At 38.2% G+C, this 20,017-nt stretch overlaps 1 protein-coding gene across 2 annotated transcripts; it reads right to left on the reverse strand.

Annotated features, from left to right (window-relative positions):
* Nucleotides 1–918: 918 nt before the first annotated feature.
* trim37 (tripartite motif containing 37) lies at nucleotides 919–20,017 on the reverse strand. Of its 2 annotated transcripts, none has more exons than XM_055208195.2 (25): nucleotides 19,833–20,017; nucleotides 19,085–19,172; nucleotides 17,809–17,910; nucleotides 17,124–17,164; nucleotides 15,393–15,509; nucleotides 15,079–15,166; nucleotides 14,684–14,806; nucleotides 14,287–14,410; nucleotides 14,015–14,082; nucleotides 13,728–13,852; nucleotides 13,342–13,392; nucleotides 12,834–12,915; nucleotides 12,641–12,717; nucleotides 12,346–12,525; nucleotides 11,398–11,512; nucleotides 11,041–11,235; nucleotides 10,069–10,205; nucleotides 7,740–7,822; nucleotides 7,276–7,452; nucleotides 6,891–7,181; nucleotides 4,982–5,137; nucleotides 4,673–4,865; nucleotides 3,394–3,512; nucleotides 2,577–2,729; nucleotides 919–2,316 (listed from the first exon to the last, which is right to left on the reverse strand). In XM_055208195.2, exons 2-25 carry the CDS (start codon nucleotides 19,103–19,105, stop codon nucleotides 2,258–2,260), a joined length of 2,877 nt encoding a protein of 958 aa, XP_055064170.1. In that variant the 5' UTR covers nucleotides 19,106–19,172; nucleotides 19,833–20,017; the 3' UTR covers nucleotides 919–2,257. The 2 variants fall into 2 exon arrangements, with proteins under 2 accessions (XP_055064170.1, XP_055064169.1); XM_055208194.2 differs by having other exon boundaries at nucleotides 6,891–7,184.

The raw sequence follows: 20,017 nt of genomic DNA on the forward strand, positions 1-20,017 counted from the left end.
GTTTAAATAACTGTAATTGACCGTTTGAATGAGAATATAGAAAAATCCATATTTCATAAAGAGAAACTATTGCAGTAGAACATGGGTTTCAAGCTCAAGGCCGTGGGCCAAATCCGGCCTTCCATCTCATTTTATGTAGACCGTGAGTGCTTACAAATTGTTTTATTTGTTGTTACAAATATTTTACATGTTATTATTTGTGTTTTTTGGTGGTTTTCCTGCACTTAATTTTGTAATTGTCATCAAAAGGTGATAAATTGCACTGGGAACACGATTTAGTGCTTTGCTCCCTGTTTGAGCAATACATCAAATTTCTGTACTTAAATTTCTAACCCCTTTCAAAACAGGGTCTGCAACAAAACCACTGTCTGTCCAATGTAGATTATCATTATAAAAACATGTATTGAATCCTGACTCCATAGCAGGATAAAGCCCTCAAGTGTCCACAATAAGGCTTTGTGTTGGCAGTCATCAGGCGCTGGGAGGGAATGGATCAGGAACGAACGTGTAGAGGACAGAATCAGAGCCAACATTTACTCATGCACATAAAACACTGCTGGGTTTATTCTCACACAGACTAGACCAAACAGCAGGTGCAGACAGACAGACATGCATGCGCAAACAAAAAAAAACTCAACAAACCTGTCAAGGTCATCTTTGATCCACAAAAAGACAACACTTTAATGCTTTAGTACTACATTTATGCTATATTTTTAAATCATTGTATGCATTGAATGTTTTTACATAAATGTTACAAGTTGCACATACAATAATAAGGGTCGCTTCATAAAAAATGCAAACATCATTTTCTGAACAACTTACATTTTACTTCATAGTTTATCATCCATCCATTCATTCTGTACCTCTCTCTCACACGCACAGGTATGTGATGGGCCAACAAATGACATGACTCCAAAATACATTTTATTAAGCCTTAGATTTATTTGTTCGTGTTTTAATTTAGATAAATATACAGTAAAATACTGTTTGTATCTTCCAGAATAAGTCTAATGTGCTTAAAATGCTAAAGAAACAAACCAGTAAACAAAAACGACAATCTGAGTCAACCGTCCCGGTTCTCATATGAAACAAAAATGTTAACAATAAAGACATACCATCACATATAACAGCATTTGAAAGTAGCTTTTTGACTGCAGAAGGGGGAGAAAGAAGTGTACATATGCAGGAATAAAAAAAAACATCAGTTCAGCTTTGCACAAATCATTGACCTGCAGTGAATTGTTAAGGATTAAACAGCAGGAATATTGCATTAATTCCCGTATGTTAACGAAACATTGAAACTTTCATCAGATTGTAATAGCAACTATAATGAATACATCTGCTTTACTCCCCAGTTGTAGATGAAGTCATGACGTATTCAGGATACAAACTGTGCAATTTGCCAGTTGCAACTGCTATAAAGACCACGTGTCAACAATGCAATGCCATCGAGCTCCTAATCAAACAAACAAACAATACAATACAGACAGTCCTAATGTTTGATATAATAACCTGGGGGTAAACATACTAAGTTGGACCCACATTATGCGTGTAATTGCATTTTATTTTGCCTTAATCTTACTTAAGTTAACAGATGTGTGAAAAAAAATAAAAAATAATAAAAAAAATGAAATTGGAATGTTGGGCTGTGGAAGTGCTCATAACTGAAGTGTGATGCTAAAAACGCACTGCAAATTAAAATAATAATAATAATAATTTTCTTTTTGCAGACGCTTTAATGTAAACTTGATTGCATTTATATACAGCTTGAGGACTACTAAATATGTTCACGGTTGCAAGAAGAGTTAGCTTCTGGGGACTATATTTAAGAAATAAATGTAGTATTAAAGGATACAGCACAAAGAATAAAGCAAAAAGTATATAAATTACCGTTAAAGAGCAGCACCTGGTCATTTGACTCGAACAAAAGTTTCTTATTTATATATATGACACATAAGCAGCATTGCCAAAGAAGAGGAAATGTATACAACTAATCTGATAATGCACATAAATTTTACAACCTCACCTTTATAATGGAATGGTATGCATTTCGCAAAGCAAAAATAAAACACTTCTCTCCAATTTCAAAAAGATATAACATATACGACATATAAACATTCATTTTCTGTTCTAGCTGAACATAAAGTGCACAGACGCAGAAGAAAATAGAGAAAACACATCCAGTGCCTGTTGACACGGGAAGGTTTGTGTCACTTCCATACATTTTTGTAACACTGTGGCAATAGTTTGTAGTGGATCATCTCTCTGTGGTTTCTCCGGTCACAAAGCTTAGATCCTCAGTGATCAGCTGCTCGCCTAAAAATCAAACACAGAGTTTTAAAACAAGATATAATAATGGAACACTAATAGGCTGGTTACTCTCTAGTGCCCACCCACAAAGAAAATTGAAGAACAGGTGAAGACTATTTTTATACCTTTAACAAAATCACTCATATAATAACATTTAGGGCTGTGTGATTGTTTTACCAATATATCAGATATCCTAAATAATGATAGTCATAAGGGTTTGGAATGCCAAAATGGGAAGGGATGACCGGATTTTAAGTTGTCGATACCTGTGCAGGGTAGTGTCCTGATGTCAAACTGACAGTCTCCAGCATCCAGAGCCACAGCTTCATATTCATTCTCATTCTCTGTGTCAAAGTCCAGCTCACTATCACTGCTCATGATCGGCAGGGTGTGATGGGGCTTCTTTTGAGAGAGGACACCTGTGGATTGACGCCCATATGTTTATATGAGCCACCAGCACCACTAAAGGTTGGTTAAGCTGGAAATAGTTCATCTGAATCCCATCTTAAAGGAAAACATCACCATTTTCAATATTTTACTATGTTCTTACCTCAACTTGATGATGCGTGCCCTTTTAATCTTTGAAGAGCGCTTCTTGTATGTGTTAGCATTAGCCTAGCCCCATTCTTTCCTATGGCTCCAAACAAACGTTTTATTTTGTGCCACCATACTTACTCGTGTCACTACTCATGTAACAGTCTTTAAAAAGGAAAAACATGGAAGTGTTTGGTGGCTTCTAAATTCATCCCTGTTTGGAGCCATAGAAAAGAATGGGGCTAGGCTAAATGCTAACACATTCACGAGGCGCTGTACAGAGATTAAAAGTGCACGCATTGAGAAAAAATAGGTATGTATTAATTTGTCTAGGTTGAGGTTAGAACATAGTAAAATATTGAAAAACTGTGGTGTTTTCCTTTAACAGGATAACTTCTTATTTTTCTAGAATTCATCTAAATTTGCCATTTGTTCAGAGTTTATGCAATGACTCATTAAAACAACACAAGTGTCATGTCTTCATTCTGCATTGCAGTAATGTTCTTGGATCTTCCTGTGAGTTTTTGAGAACAGATTTTTCCGTCTTACCTTCATCAGGACGTGAGGAAGAAGATGATGATGGCTCAGCTAGTGACAGCAGTGACTGATGGTTGTCACCGGCGCTCTCCTCGTCACAGTTGAGCGAGCTGTCCATCAGCAGACCAGACCTGAGAAACACAATCTCAGCCAATGAGTGTGGTTTAAAACTCTTGTATCACAATAAAAGGGCCTATATATTTCATGATAACAACCATCTGTCTTTACATTATCCCGCTTATTACACGGCTATTGACCTTATAAGTAATGTAAGGAAAATTAAATATTGATTTTAAATATCCTTTTTTTACACGATGAAAACCCTTTTACTTTCAGATTTAAGATAAGTCACAAACACACTATTAGTTTTAATCATTTGTAAATATAGTGTTATTAAAATACATATTTATATTTAATTTAATTTTTGCATCTGGGTTGTCATTATTTTCAGCCTGTTATCTCCTCGGAATAACATACCTTGGAATGTCGCGACTGGACGAATCAGAATCAAGGATTTTAGAGTGCCATGTAATAAGCAATAATAATAGCACAGTGATAAAATCTACATTCAATATTGACAACATTAAGAAAGACAAAAAGGTTGCCAGATTTAGCCTCAATTAAAAATCAGAAATGGTGCATATACAGTACTGTGCAAAAGTCTTAGGCCACCACCACCAGACTTGTTGTTTTAGAAGTTTTAATGTCCATCCATATTTAATTTTCAATCTATTTTATTTACAAACAGTAAAAACAAGAAATATGTACAAAAAATAAAAAATTAAATTTTCAGGACTAAAAGGCACTAAACACATCTTGTGCGATTCTGAGCAGAATGAATTAAAAAGACTAATTTCTCTAAAATGAGAAATTAGCATTTAATTTTATTTAGGTTTAAGAGATCCTGCAGTTTCCTGCTATTGTTCAAGTGGAAAAAACTTGACACATCAGTTTACATTTTTATCCAGTTTTTAATACTATATACACATTTCCTATATTTTCTGGATGTATTCTATTAAAGACACTGAGAAACAATTATATATGATCATTATAACATTGCAAAAACAACTAATCTTATTCTGGCATGGTGGCCTAAAACTTTTGTAAAGTAGTGTATATAGATACATAAAAATATATGGCCTAACATCTTTTATTCAAAAGTACTCCATAGTTTCTTTAACAGCTAAATCAACTAACCGTCAATCTATCTTTAGCAAATCAGTTTATGAATGGATCCACACGCAATTTAGGGAACATGATGTGGTGCTGACGTCTTGATTCAGTACATTACCCTACTGCTGGAGTCCTGCGCTGTTTGGTGGCGAGTGCAGACGCTCCATTTGGAGCAGTGACGCTAAACAGCTCTGAACCAGAAGACCCGAACAGCAGCTCCTCATGTTTTGATCCAGGGGGTTTATCAGAGGAAGAGGAGCTGCTTCCCAGAGAGGGAGGAGAACTTTGCACACTGCGAGGCTTGAGGGAGCCTGGGAAACAGATTAAAAATAATCAGTGTTGCAACATAAGGGTTGAGCTGGTGTATACATGTTTTAAGATTACACCAGGCAGTTGCTTCATGAGATGAGAAGTGTAGCATACTGACCATCCAAAGAGGACGGCCCCTCTCTGGGACAGAGAGCTGGTTCAATTGGTGACTCTCGACCAACTCCTCTCAGCTCTTTTTCGCCAGCATCCACAGCCCTGCGCAGGGACAACGCTCCCAGGCTTTCCTGCTTAGGAGAACTGGCCTTCTTCACTCCTGGGACAGAGATCACAACCAACTTATATGGACACTGTACTTTTTTGGAAAATATGATCATTTTCCAGCTCCCCTGGAGTTGAACACTTGATTTTTGCCGTTTTGGAATCCATTCGGCCGATCTCTGGGTCTGGCGCTGGCACTTTTAGCATAGCTTAGCATAATCCATTGAATCTGATTAGACCATTAGCATCCCGCTAAAAAAATAACCAAAGAGTTTTGATATTATTCCTATTTAAAACTTGACTCTTCTGTAGTTACATTGTGTACTAAGACTGAAAGAAAATTAAAAGTTGCGATTTCTAGGCAGATATAGCTAGGAACTATACTCTCATTCTGGCGTAATAATCGAAGACTTTGCTGCCGTAACATGGCTGCGGGAGGCGTAGTGATATTACGCACTGCCGAAAATAGTTCCCTTGGTTACTTTTAAAGGGATAGTTCGGCCAAAAACGATATTAAACCCATGATTTACTCACCCCCAAGCTGTCAGAGTTGCATATGTCCATCGTTTTTCAGACAAACACATTTTCGGATATTTTAGAAAATATTTTAGATCTTTCGTTTGATTAAATGTAATGTTACGGGGTCCAGCAATAGTCCACGACCTTCAAGTCCAAAAAAAGTGCGTCCATCCTTCACAAATTAAATCCAAACGGCTCCAGGATGATAAACAAAGGTCTTCTGTGGGTAATCCGTGCGGTGTTGTTGTAGAAATATCCATATTTAAAATGTTATTAACGTTATAAACTACCTTCCGGTAGCGCCGCCATCTTAGACTCAGGAGAGAGTATTAGCGTAGTGTACGCACTTTTCTTAGTGACGTATGACAAATTCGGAGGGCGGGGGCACAGAGCAGCAGCAGAGAAACTCTGTACGCTGCGTAAGCTCTCATCCTGAATGCGCATCACTCTAAGATGGCAGCGCTACCGGAAGGTAGTTTATAACGTTAATAACATTTTAAATATGGATATTTCTACAACAACACCGCACGGATTACCCACAGAAGACCTTTGTTTATCATCCTGGAGCCGTTTGGATTTAATTTGTGAAGGATGGACGCACTTTTTTTGGACTTGAAGGTCGTGGACTATTGCTGGACCCCGTAACATTACATTTAATCAAACGAAAGATCTAAAATATTTTCTAAAATATCCGAAAATGTGTTTGTCTGAAAAACGATGGACATATGCAACTCGGACAGCTTGGGGGTGAGTAAATCATGGGTTTAATATCGTTTTTGGCTGAACTATCCCTTTAATAGCAGGGGACTATTTTCGGACACTAGGTAATATCATTGCGCCTCCTGCAGCCATGTTATGGCAACAAAGTCCTCGATTATTACGCCAGAATGAGAGTATAGTCCTAGCCACATCGGCCTAGAAAATCGCAACTTTTAATTTTCCATCAGTCTTGGTACACCGTGTAACTACAGAAGAGTCAAGTTTTAAATAGGAAAAATATCGAAACACTTTTTGGTTATTTTTTAGCATGATGCTAATGGTCTAATCAGATTCAATGAATTATGCTAAGCTATGCTAAAAATTGTACCGCCAGACTCAGAGATCAGCTGAATGGATTCCAAAACAGTAAAAATCAAATGTTTTACTCTATGGAAGCTGGAAAATGACTTAGTCTGGGACTAGGATAAGCCCTATACAGGAAACATCCCCAATGTACAACTTTAAGTTATTTTGTCCAATATCCTGTATATGTAGACCAATACATAAAAATAATATTAAACACTATATACCACTGCGGGAGTGACGCGACGAGACTGGTCCTTTGAAGAGCACATCACTAGGTTTGCGGCTAGGCCCCATCTCCGAGTCCATAGATGGACCCTGTTCATGGTTCAAGGCTCCTTGAGAGGAGACCCGAGGATTGGCTCCACTGCGAGCTTCCAGCTGCCCTTTCACATCAGACATCTTACTGCGGACCTCAGCCATCTGAGCCTTGAGTCTGATCAGGACCCCCGAGTCCGGAGCTGACCGACGCACGGCCTGGGGCCGACGCTCGCGCTCTTTACGAGACGTTACTGCAGCTGTTGTCAATCAAAGATATGCACAGGTTTGACTCTGTAGTCATTATCCTATAAGGCTATCCATTGAAACTGAAGCAGTGTCTGAATATGGCACCTTGGGTTTGGAGAAGAGAGACAGGGGGGCGGGGCTGCATTCCCCATAGTGACTCCATGTGACTGCGGTCCTTCAGGTCCAAGAGCTGAATGAGGATGACCGGGTCGATCTCCAAGAGACTGGATGAGGTTGCACCTGCCCCACGCCTTGAACCCCGGGAACCTGCAATGGAACCTCCTGAGGAATAGGGTGTGAGAGTCAGTTTAGATGTGCATTGATTATTACTCATTTCAGTGTAATTCAGTAAGCATATCAGATTCCCAAGCAGCATTTTTCTGCTGCAAATCTGATATGGTAATTTTGCTCGGTTATATCACTACAGATGATTCACGAGGTGTCGCAGTCGATACTTCAAAGCCAAGTGCTTCGACACACCAGACTGCCATATGCATGACACACTTTTCAAGACAAAACAGCATTGCTGCCTTTAATGAGGATGCCTGGGTGGAGAAATGCTGGATCACCTGTTGCCCCGGCAACATCTTCAGGTAATTCACCTTCCTCCAGGTCCAGATTTCCACTGTACTCCACGTCATTCTCACCAGACCTACAGGAGAAATTCAAGCACATTTATTATTCTGCCTGCTCTCCAACAAAACAACTGATTTTCTAGCATCACCAAAATGTCAGGAAGTAAACAAGCTTGCAATCTATAACTCCACTGCTTTAATATTGTGTGTACGTGTGGAGGTTTCAAATGATTAATCGTAACCCAACAGAGCTAAATGAGGCATAGCCAGGCATTTTGTCTCCAGCGTATTTCTAAAAACGACCCAAACCGGGATTTATATGAGGTTTGCCCTCATTAATAGTAAGCAGTGAAATAAGCTGCACCGTGGGGGTGTGGACAGCATACAGCTCCTGCTGAATATCTATGCGTGTATGTAAGAGTAACACATGCACTATTGTCTCAGGCTGTACCGTGGTATGAGTCATTCCTCTCCAGCGGTTCACTGCGCTGATCTACTACAGTATTTATAGAAGCTGAGAGCTTTGACTCGCTGGATACATCAAACAAATACCAGCACAACCTCACCAATAACCACTGCCCCCAATGAACAACATTTACATATACAATGTAAACATTAAAATTTATGCTATGCATATATGTGTTTTGGGTTCGAACTCAGAACCTTTGTGCGGCTAATGCAATTTTTTAAGGTACTTGAAGAAAAACTTTTTATTTAACCATAAAGACCACATGGGGTTTACTAAAAGATGTAATATCATGTCTACGGTTTATGCTTGTTAATCTTAAAAAAAGACCCATAATTGCTGATGTGCTACCTTGACATTTAAGAACATCCAAATTGTGGATAGAAGTTTTTCAATTCATCAACATCCCAACAACTACTGATATTTGTGAAATGTGTTGAAAAGGTTTCAAACATAAAATAATGCCATGTATCTTTTTAAATATATTTGAATTTGTAATAATTTAAACACCATTGTTAACAGTTACGCTAATTTAAATTTGATAGTTGCCCCACCTGCCATTTTACAAATTTGAAATACCCCCAAAAAAAATTATCAGTAAAAAAATACTGAAAATGTATTTATAATAAATAGGTTTTATAGAATAAAGTGACATGTCACGAAAGTATCAAGAGTTTTTTTGTGATTGTTGCAGGTAAAAATCCTTGATCTTGCGGCACGTTTTTTCAAAAAAATGCGACGGAATAAGATACATTGTTACAGTTCCCTTTCGAGGGGCTTAACGACAAAGACAGGGTGACGCGGGAGTCAGGAAGTATATCGCTATCTGAAATATTGCCAAAGACTGCGTTACAGGGATGCAGGAAGTATGGCAAGGGAGACGCAGCGTCTCGTTCCCTTCTCAGTGAACAAAGGTTACATACGCAACCCGAGATGTTTTCATGTGTCAAACACAACTATGCAAAAAAGCATTTTGGTATGAATCAACATTTGCATACAAAAGATATAACAGTTTAGCAGGTGTGCTTAAAAAGTCTAGAATTTAATGATATTATCCTACACTACACAGGAAATAATATAGATTTTTTTCCAGAAAACTTCTTGCATAAAATAGATTCAAGCACTTTCAATGACCTGTATCTACATATGTATATTTTCAAAAACTTCCCAGGGCCTTGAAATCCCCCCAACCAGATTCACAAACTTATAAGGATTTCAAGGATCTGTGGGAACCCTGATTATTAATTTATTATTATTAATTATAATTAAATGTAATTATAATAAAATGTTTAAATATCAATACATAAAAAAGAGAAAAGATGTTCGTGTCCCCCATGGCAAAGAAATCCCACAGGAAACCCAGGCGTCCATGATGGGAAAGCCGTAGATTTTGAGAACAGGGATTATTAAGCAGGAGGCAGAAGCTGTGATGACTCATTCGTCTTATCTGGTTCAAGCAGTGTGTGTGTGTGAGCATGAGCAGAAACATGTGACGTTCTGACTTCAACATCTCACTAGAGAAACACGAGCACTCTCACAAAGCCCACACAACTCAAAGCTGCCAATAGTGCTTATGAGCTTAGATCGTGATAGGACAGAAGAGATTTGGTTAAATACATGGTGAGATGGGCTGCATGTCACAAATGCGAAAGCCCTAATTAAAGCGTGCTTTTCTAGCCAGGAGGAGGATACAGCTGTTTCCCTTGATTTCACAAATATAGCGACCCCTTTGTGTAAACCCAGCGAAAGTCATTTTAGTTTTCTACACAATAATCATCCTACATTCTCTGAAAATATAACCTTGAAAGGTAAGGTCATGTCATCTTAATAAGGCTCTTTAAAACATTTTGTACATACATGGTCTCCTCATCGATGTCGTTCTCCTCGGTGTTACTGGTGGCCGTGGAACTGCCAGAGGTACTGCTGCCGTCCAAAGGATTTACATCTTCATCTCCGGTCAGACAGTCCACCTCCAGATCTCCATCCGACAGCTCCTAAAGTCACACATCAGACAATTTCTGATGTCAAGTCAACATCAGACAGCTCCCGAGGCTGCAGTAACATTCGTATAGCAACTACACAATAACTGTAAGCATAAAGATGATAATGTGTAATTTGCTCTGACAGTTGAGTATGTTGTGTTTTAAAGTGCACCTATATAACAATGTTATTATGTGTAATTGATATAATACAATGTGTTCGCGTGGTTCACGGCTCAAAAAACACATTATTTCACATACCATATATTTTTGTAGCTCCAGATATACTGTCTTCCTGAAACGCAGGCAATCAAATTGTTAAGCTCTGCGTCCCTGATTGCCCAGCTAACCTGTACGTTGTGATTGGTCTGAATACCTCTGACGTCAGCTGGAAACGTGGCACTCCTTACCATGTTTGAAAGATTCGGTCAAAATGCAATGCTAACAAGTGTTAACTTACAGTTAGCGGAAGGAATTATGATAATGTCGGTCTTGTTTACATCACCAAACCCAGAAAGTAAACTGTTGTCTACAATCCGTGTGTTTGTCGTAGTCCAAGAAAAGAGATTTAAATGGGAGATGATAACTCGTGACATTGTTTACTTTGGGGTTTGTACCTTTTGCATATAGTTAACATGTACTAATACACACTTACACAACAAAAGAAATGTAAAAATGTGAATCGGACCATATGGGCTCTTTAAATCAATAAACACAACATACATAATTGTTTGTTGGCAGATAATTAACTTTAAAAATGGTAAAAAAAAAAATTCTAAATCTGGTTTATTGGTACCTTAATGTCAATGATTTGTTTTGGACGCTGCTCTTTAAGGCATTTCTTACTTACATTAGAGTCATCATGGTGGGTCTTCTCATCCTCTTCTTCCTTCGTCTCTACAGAGGCTGCTTGACTCCCCTCCTCTGGTAACGAAGTCTTCCCCTGACGTGAGTCCCTCCCGGAAGAAGCCGTATGGCAGAGACGGCGATCAGGAGGAGAGGAACTCCGAGACTTCTGCCGACGGAAAAGCTCGATAGCCAGTCTCTAAATGCACAAGACCACGCAAAACATCAGCGGTATGAACAGATCGCATGACAAAATTAGAACAGATTAACAGAGAGGTCCAAAGGCATTGAAAAGCAATCCAGGGAAGGAGTCTCTATTGGGGGTCAAAAACTACACATGGAGGTTATGTTAAAATCTGACCTCTTTAAGGTTGTTGATCTGTTGAATGTAGCTGGATTGCGCAGACTCAAGCTGAGATATATACCAGTACTGATCTCTACACTTCTGAAAAAAGGTGGGAGATCGCACCTGATACCTGTGAAGTAAAAAAAGCATTGTATTCTAAATGTTATTTACAATTATTCTGAAACTTCTTCAAAACACACACACAACAATTCAACAATTGCAAAAGAGCTATTTAACAGGGTTCCCACACCTTAGTTAACTTCAAATTCAAGGACCTTTCAAGGACTTTTCAGGTCCAGTACCCTCAAATTCAAGGACTAAATGGGGACACATTTCAATTAAGAGCAAGATTACATTGTGTTACCTTTTAAGATACATTGTTACAGGTCCCGTTCGAGGGAACTCACGCTGTGTCACTGCTCCAGGGGTAAGTGCGTCTGAATGTGTATATCAAATTCAACCAATGGTGAGGCTTAACGACAAAGACAGGGTGACGCTGGAGCCAGGAAGTATACCGCTATCTAAAATATCGCCAAAGACGGCGTTACAAGGACGCAGGAAGTACGGCAAGGGAGACGCAGCGTCTCGTTCCCTTCTCAGAGAACAAAAGTTACATACGTAACCCGAGATGTTTTCATGTGTCAAACACAACTATGCAAAAAAGCATTTTGGTATTAATCAACACTTGCATACAGAAGATATAAGCATTTAAAGCGAACAGTTCAGCACGTGTGCTTAAAAAGTCTAGAATTTTTATGATATTAACCTACACTACACGGGGAATAATATGGATTTTTTCCCAGAAAACTGCTTGCATAAAATTGATTCAAGCCCTTTCAATGACCTGTATTTATGTATGTATATTTTCAAAAACTTCTCAGGGCCTTGAATTTTTTTCCCCTCAGATTCACACCTGGGGACCTGTGGGAACCCTGATTTAAGATATGAAAAAGAATTGTGAACCTCAGCACAAGGGTGTCAGTCTGCATATTGAGGTATCCCTCACTGGCAAGAAGATCCAGCCTGAAGAATCTGTTATATCCCCAACACTCCCCCACCTCAAAGTCTGAAGCAAACTCTCGAATGATGTTTTTGGTAGGGTCGCTGGAGGCCTGATGGACCATCTCCACCCTGTATTCATACCTGAAAGAAATACTGTCAGTGAGAAACACTGCAATAGTTTCACAAGTACAGGACGTGATGTTATTTATGCCATCTTTGCACTTGCTATATCAAGCTGCAACTTAAAACGGCATACTTGGATGTCTCGGGAAGCCCTGCCGACAACTCCAGAAAAACTGAAAGATAGTTTCCCCGCACAACACCATTACCATCCTGAAAAAGTGTGATATTAAAAAGACATTGATGAGATAAGTAATGCAATCATGCTATGGGTCATTTCTTTGTCATTAAGTAGCATAAAATAAGAAGGAAGTAAAAGACAAACTTACTGGATAAACTTTCAGCCTCCAGCACAGGCCTGATATCTGGAGAGGGGGGCTGTAGACCGGGTCCGCTCTCTGCCGCAGGGTACTAAAAACATTAAGACAACACCAATTAAAGTCATATTAACTAGGGATACATAATGATTAATCGCGATTAATCTATAGCCAAATAAAAGTTTTTGTTTACATCATATATATGTGTGTACTGTGTATAATAACTTTGTATAGATAAATGCACACACGTGCATGTATACATTTAAGAAACGTTTACATGTGTACATACATTTGTATATTTATGTATAATTTATATTATATATAAATACTTAATATATAAATATTTTTTTTCTTAAAATTATGTGCATATGTGCATATTTATATATACATAATTATTATACACAGTTCACACACATATATGATGTAAACAAAAACTTTAATTCTGCTATAAATTAATCACGATTAATTGTTATGCATCCCTAATATCTCAAATGATAAAAGAAAGGAAAGAGATCATTACCTGAAGTTCGCCAAAACAAAAGTGCTCGAGTCGTAGGCAGGAACAAGCTCACTGAGGAGATATACAGTTATCAGTAATGTCTATCATATTTGACAAAACATTTTACCTCTTGATATTAGCTGTTAGCTTGAACTTTTGCACTTTTAATATTGTAATTACACTTTCCAACATTCATTTCAAAATCACTTTAGAAAGAAATTGGTGGTGTAATGCCCTCAGGGAGCAAACCAGAAATGCACTTCATAAGAAATGTAATCATGTTTATTCATCACATTTACACAATCTGTCAGAAAGAGTGCAAAAGTTCGAGCTCACACAGTTAATATTTTGTCCATGCATGAAGTGTCACATTAACAGATTAAAAGGTGCAGTGTGCGAAGGTGCACCTGGTAAAGTCTGGTGGGACAGGCGTGGTCACGAAGGACTGCATTGGTTTCCTGTGAACCTGCTGGAACATGAGCAAGATCTCTGGACTCTTTGAGATCAGCTCACTCTTACAGCAGGACCTCAGCTGTGGGATACAAACACACTTAGGACATTAAAAACAAAATCACAACATCTTGCCAAAACGGCTGTTTTCATCCTAATCTTACCCTCAGACCTAACCCTATACCCAACATTTCACAGGATTTAGGTTGTAGATATATCCTAGCTAGGCAAAACCGCCACACACCTGATGCTCGACTTCCTGCAGGAGAGACTCCAGAAGTTCTGTTTCCTGAGTCAGAGAGGTCTTCTGTCCTGTGGGAACAGAACGTTTACATTAGACCAGGGGGTATACATTACCCAAACTCAGTCCTGGAGGGTCAGTGTCCTGCACAGTTGCCTCAGCACACCTGCCTAAACGTTTTTAGTATGCTTACCGGCCCACAGGACTGAGTTTGGGTACAAACGTTACGTGAACCATCAGGTTACATGCAGACCACAGAAGAAGTGCAGATGTACCCATGAGCGTGATGAGTTTATTCTTGAGTTGATTATCGAGTCGAGCGATCATCATTTCCACAGCGTTTCGAATTTCCCTCACCCTCTCATCCTTTGCTCCCCGCACAGCCTCGACGTTCTTCTCCTGAAATCCATATTGCATGGAAGATATAATTGTAAATATTTATATTTTATATTGTTATGCTGCCCTCTAGTGGACAATCACTTATAATTTAAATGAGCCACAACAACTAATTGACAGATTTGTGCTCACTTAATGTCCTGGCATAATGCCTCCCAAAGCACTTAAAAACCCATAATAATATTTGATTTATCATTAGAAGACTTTCTGAATAAAAACCCCATTATTAACGGTCAACCCAAAACACATCTAAAATAGAAACACAGGTGTGCTCACCACTTCTTGAACCAGACTGATGAGCTCCATTAGCCGACGCCGTAGCTTAGCCACCTCCTCGTTCACCTTTGTCACATGCTGCTCGTAGATCTCAGCCAGAGGTTTGAACGTATGACCTCCATGCTGTGGAGAGATGTAGACAAATATGCCATTTAATATTTCAGACGTGTTTTGGGTTGACAGTTGAAACAATTTAACAATTGTGAAAAGCGCTATATAAATAAAATTGAATTGAATATGGAAATCTCAAATAAATAATGTTTGTCTGCAACAGATTATTCATTGAGAATTTGCTCCTACGTGTGACAACAAGAACATTTGGATGCGGGAGGAAATGACACTGTACACGTAATCTGTCGGCCTGACTAACTCATTTTGTAGTCTGAATTGCTTACCATTCCTCCCCACAGTGCACATTGGTGACAGATGCACTTCTTACAGGTCCAGCAGAACACGCTCAACTTCTCGTGATGGTTCTCACATCTGATGGAGTGAGAAAATACTATGAATTCATTCTGCAGATCACACAATTAACCATTAATGCTTAATTAAACAGTTTAGAATTATAAAAACTATCATCATTTAATCCGTTTTTTCTAACCAGTGATTTTATCCGAAATGGAGATGTTGGGGACTCACAGCATCAGTCACCAAAGTCAACTAAGTACTAACACAAAATGTCTTTTGCATTAAAAAAGTGTGTGCTCACTTGTCTTTGTCGTTTTCTTCATGTTTGGTAAGATTGCAAAGCTGCAGGGTGTCTAGTTGTTGCGTCACTTCCTCTGCCCAGCGACAGTTCACTAGTTCCCTCAGCTGAAGTGGAGCTCTGGATTAAAGGAGAGTATTTATTAGTCAATAAAAAACAAAGTAGTTTTTTTTTGGCCTTGACACATTTATTGAGAGCAATGGAAAGATGCCAAGGAGAAATGGGACTGAATTATACTGGATTGGTTGGATTCAAAGTCTTATTGCCCACATGAGCACTACAAATGCACACTACACCATGCTTTTGATAGCACACTATACTAAAATGCATTCTGTGGGTGTTACTCCGTATAGCTGTAAAATGAACCGTAAAGTGTATATATGTGGATGTAGATGCTTAAAGGTACAGTTACCCCAAAAACAAACATTTCTGTCATAAGTACAACACGATGATTGAATAAAGAAAATAAACAAGTGTGACCCTGGTCATAAGGGTCAGTGTTTTGAAATTAATCTGAAATCTGAATTATTAAATTTGCCATTGATGTATGGTTTGTTAGGTTGGGACAATATTTAGCCAAGACACAACTACAGGGTTCCCACACCTTACTTAACTTCAAATTCAAGGACCTTGTAAGGACTTTCCAGGTCCAATACCCTCAAATTCAAGGACTAAATGTGGGGACACACTTCAAGTAAGAGCAAGGTTACATCGTGTTACCTTTTAAGATACATTGTTACAGTTTCCTTTCGAGGGAACTCGCGCTGCGTCACTGCGGTGACACTTTGGGGACGCGTCCAGGGGTAAGTGTGTCTGAATGTGTATATCAAATTCAACCAATGGTGAGGCTTAACGACAAAGACAGGGTGACGCGGCAGCAAGGAAGTATATCGCTATCTGAAATATTTCCAAAGACGGCGTTACAGGGTCGCATGAAGTATGGCAAGGGAGACGCAGCGTCTCATTCCCTTCTCAGGGAACAACAGTTACATACGTAACCCGAGACGTTTTCATTTGTCAAACACAACTATGCAAAATATGCATTTTGGTATGAATCAACATTCGCATACAGAAGATATAAGCATTTAAAGCGAACAGTTTAGCACCTGTGCTTAAAAAATTAGAAATGTTATAATATTATCCTACACTACACAGGGAATAATTTGGATTTTTTTCTAGAAAAGCACTTTCAATGACCTGTATCAATGTATGTATATTTTCAAAAACTTCCAGGGGCCTTGAATTTTTTCCCCCAGATTCACAAACTTTCAAGGATTTTACGGACCTGGGGGAACCCTGAATTATTTGAATAATCTGGAAAAAGAGGCAAAAAAAATCTAAGTACTGAGAAAATCGTCTTTAAAGTTGTCCAAATTAAGTCCTTAGCAACACATATTACTAATAAAAAAACATTGTTTTTATATGTACAGTACTAAATGTATACATGACAGTTTTTGTCAAAAATAATAATGAAATAAATAATAAAATTGGTTTCTAGGCACTCTCCAAATTGCCTTGGCAGTTATGTGCGTTTCTTCCAGGCCAAACAATTTCATTGGTGGCTCCGGTCCAGTTGTTTAAAGCTTTTTTGTATGAGATCCCTGTAATACAACTAATCGATACCACTCTGAAATGAACTTATTCTGTGAGCACTTGCAACAGACAAATCAATACTTGCTTCTCTGGAGTTACCCACAGAGTATGTTACAAATTTAACTTTGTTTAAATTCTTACCGGCAATGGGGACACTGTGCCCTCTGCTCCGTCAGCCATCGCTGCCAAGGAGAAAAACAAAAGGTCTTACTGACTTAATTTGCCAATATCCAAAAGCTAGTTTGGCTCATCTGACCAATAGCGTTTTAAAGAGGTCAATTATTCAAATGGGTTTTAAGAGCTTTATGATTAGGATTCTGTCCAACACGTTCTGCATTGGGCTGGAATGTACAAAAGCAATGCGCAAAGCAATTTGGCTAAAACAATAGAGATCTTTATACTTCATCCAAAAATACAAATGAGTCTGCCATTTTTTTAATTTTTGCCATATTATGCACCAAAGAATATTCACATATGCAAAGTCTTCTGAAGCTACATGATAACTTATGTCAGAGGCAATGAAAAATAGACTTTTTCTTTATTCAATAAACCTATTTCACTATGCATCACATGGAGTACATTCTCATTTTTGTATTTAATGCATCTCCAACCTAAAAATTGCTTTGCTGCAACAAATTACGGTTTTAACAAGCATTGTTAACCAAAGTCCCCTGCATAGAAATACATTAATGTCCCGTCAAGCTGAAGTAATAAAGGCATTACAGGGAGTCCTGTTTAAATACATAGACCTTACACTGTGAATATTATAGCACTAGTGTAGTTTGTGAGAGTGTGTGTGTGTGTGTGTGTGTGTGTGTGTATTCACCCGTATGCAGCTAAAACAGCACAGTTTTGAACAGTGAGGGCACAGGCGCGCATCCCGCAGCTTTTCCATGCAAATGAAACACCGGAAAACTTCCGCTATACTCTAAAAAAGACACACAAAAGATAAAAAGGGATTTCAGATACATGTGACTGTCATCAACATTTGTTGATTTAAGTAAATACAAAAGGATAAGATTTACTATATATTAGATAAAACAATTTACTTACAAATGCATTGCTTACATAAACATTAACATAACTCCAGAAAATCTTTTGCATTCAGTTTTTAGAGATTTCTGACCAACACAGATATATGGAAACACTATTCAACTATAGCATTGTAGGGCATTGTGTTAGCAACGAAAAGGTCATGGGTTCAATCCCAGGAACACACATACAGATTAAATGTACAGATCAAATGCATTTTAAAGGAATAGTTAACCCAAAAATTTTAATTCTGTCTTCATTTACTCATCCTGATGCATTTACAAACAACTGTATACATTTCATTGTTCTGATGACAACAAAAGAAGATATTTTGAGGAATGTTTAAAGGCAAACCGATCATGAGCCCCATTGACTTCCATAATAGGATAATACTATGGAAGTAAATGGGGCTCATGATCGGTTTGGTTTCAAACATTCCTCAAAATATCTTCTTTTGTGGTCATCAGAACAAAGAAATGTAAACAGGTTTGTAACAACATGAGGGTGAGAAAATGATGACAGAATTTTCATTTTTGGGTGAACTATCGCTTTAAAGGTGGGGTGCATAAACTCTCAAAGCCAATGTTGACATTGAAATCACCTAAACAAACACGCCCCTACCCTAATAGAATCTGGACATTTTTTTGATAGACCCGCCCAACACATACGCAACCCAGGCCAAGATGTCGGTTAGTAGACATGCCCCTGCTGATTGGCTACAAGTGTGCTTTGGTACTCGGCCCGACTCCCTTTTCTAAAGTGTTTTTCAAAATATCATGCACCCCGCCTTTAAGTTGCTTTGAATAAAAGCACCTGATAAATGCATACATGCAAATTATTTACTAATATTTTGTAAAAGCAAGAAATAAAATAAACTGTTTGTGTCTTAATAATAAATTATAAATTTGTGATAAATAATAAATAAATGAAATGGTGAAATAAAAATATGATAAATAAATTTTGTTCAGTGAAAGCGTTTTTCTTTGATTTGTGGTTCAGTCATAATAACTACCATCAACATAAATGCATGTAAATGCCTGCATAAACCATGCAGCATACTATAAACATACCTCAACACTTTGCTCATCCATTTCAGCCAGTTTTACCTCTAAAAGGCAATTCTCTGATAGGAAAATGTTAGTTTGAGAGCCGCTTTTACTGTGTGAAAACAGACAATAGGACATTTCATTAGTGGAATCTAGAGCAATACCATAAACACAAAAAAAACAATGTACATGCCAACTTAATGTGAACTGATATAAGGCATTGCATTTATGCACATTATTGCATATAACTGCAAATGGTCAAAACATAAATAAACTGTAAATATAAAAAAAACACTATATATTTTTGCACTAAATCCTGCTGCAGAATTCATCTCAGTTGGAAGCAACTGTGATTTTATACGTCACATAACAGCATCAAATACATGCATTAGCATTCAATGGGGTTGGCTTTACAAACAGTTAACCATATACATATAAAAATAAGCACACAAAAGTTCAATATAACAACCAGTTCGACCCAAATCAAACATTGTCATGTTTTAAAAGTGGACGCTGTGAAAAATTTAAGCACATGCAGCAAATATTGGGTCTGGTTAGCTGTTTATCTCAATAACAATAGAGATGGAAACAAACAAACGACAGGACATTCAAATGAAATGACAACAAAAACACAAGAAGTACACGCAACAAATTTGCCTCGCGGACACTTTCATATGGTACAGCACAGGTTAGCACATTAGCAGGTTAGCTAGGTGGGCTTCAAAACTCCACCATCTACAACCAACTCCCATCTATAAAATGATGCGTTTACCGCGCGGTGCTTCCCTCGACAAACTGAGTCCGTCGCTCCGAGTGTCTTCATGAAACGTTAATAATTTAATAGATTTTTAAGACAGATATTATAGAATCAGAGTGCTTGTTTAGTAGCAGAAAATGTAGCGGCTATATGTCAATGTCAGTCACCATGGGAGACCGTGTCAGTCACCATGGGTAACC

This window comes from Misgurnus anguillicaudatus, chromosome 12 (assembly GCF_027580225.2).
Source record: "Misgurnus anguillicaudatus chromosome 12, ASM2758022v2, whole genome shotgun sequence".
In the NCBI taxonomy this organism is placed as follows: domain Eukaryota; kingdom Metazoa; phylum Chordata; class Actinopteri; order Cypriniformes; family Cobitidae; genus Misgurnus; species Misgurnus anguillicaudatus.

Bases quoted from the DNA above. Each gene is read 5' to 3' on its own strand.
- trim37 (XM_055208194.2), bottom strand. From the start codon at position 19,105: ATGGATGAGCAAAGTGTTGAG. The intron at 11,236-11,397 runs GTCAGATTTTAA...TTGTGCATTTAG, and splicing joins AGATCAACAACCTTAAAGAG to AGACTGGCTATCGAGCTTTT. The intron at 2,317-2,576 runs GTATCGACAACT...TTTGATTTTTAG, and splicing joins CAGGACACTACCCTGCACAG to GCGAGCAGCTGATCACTGAG.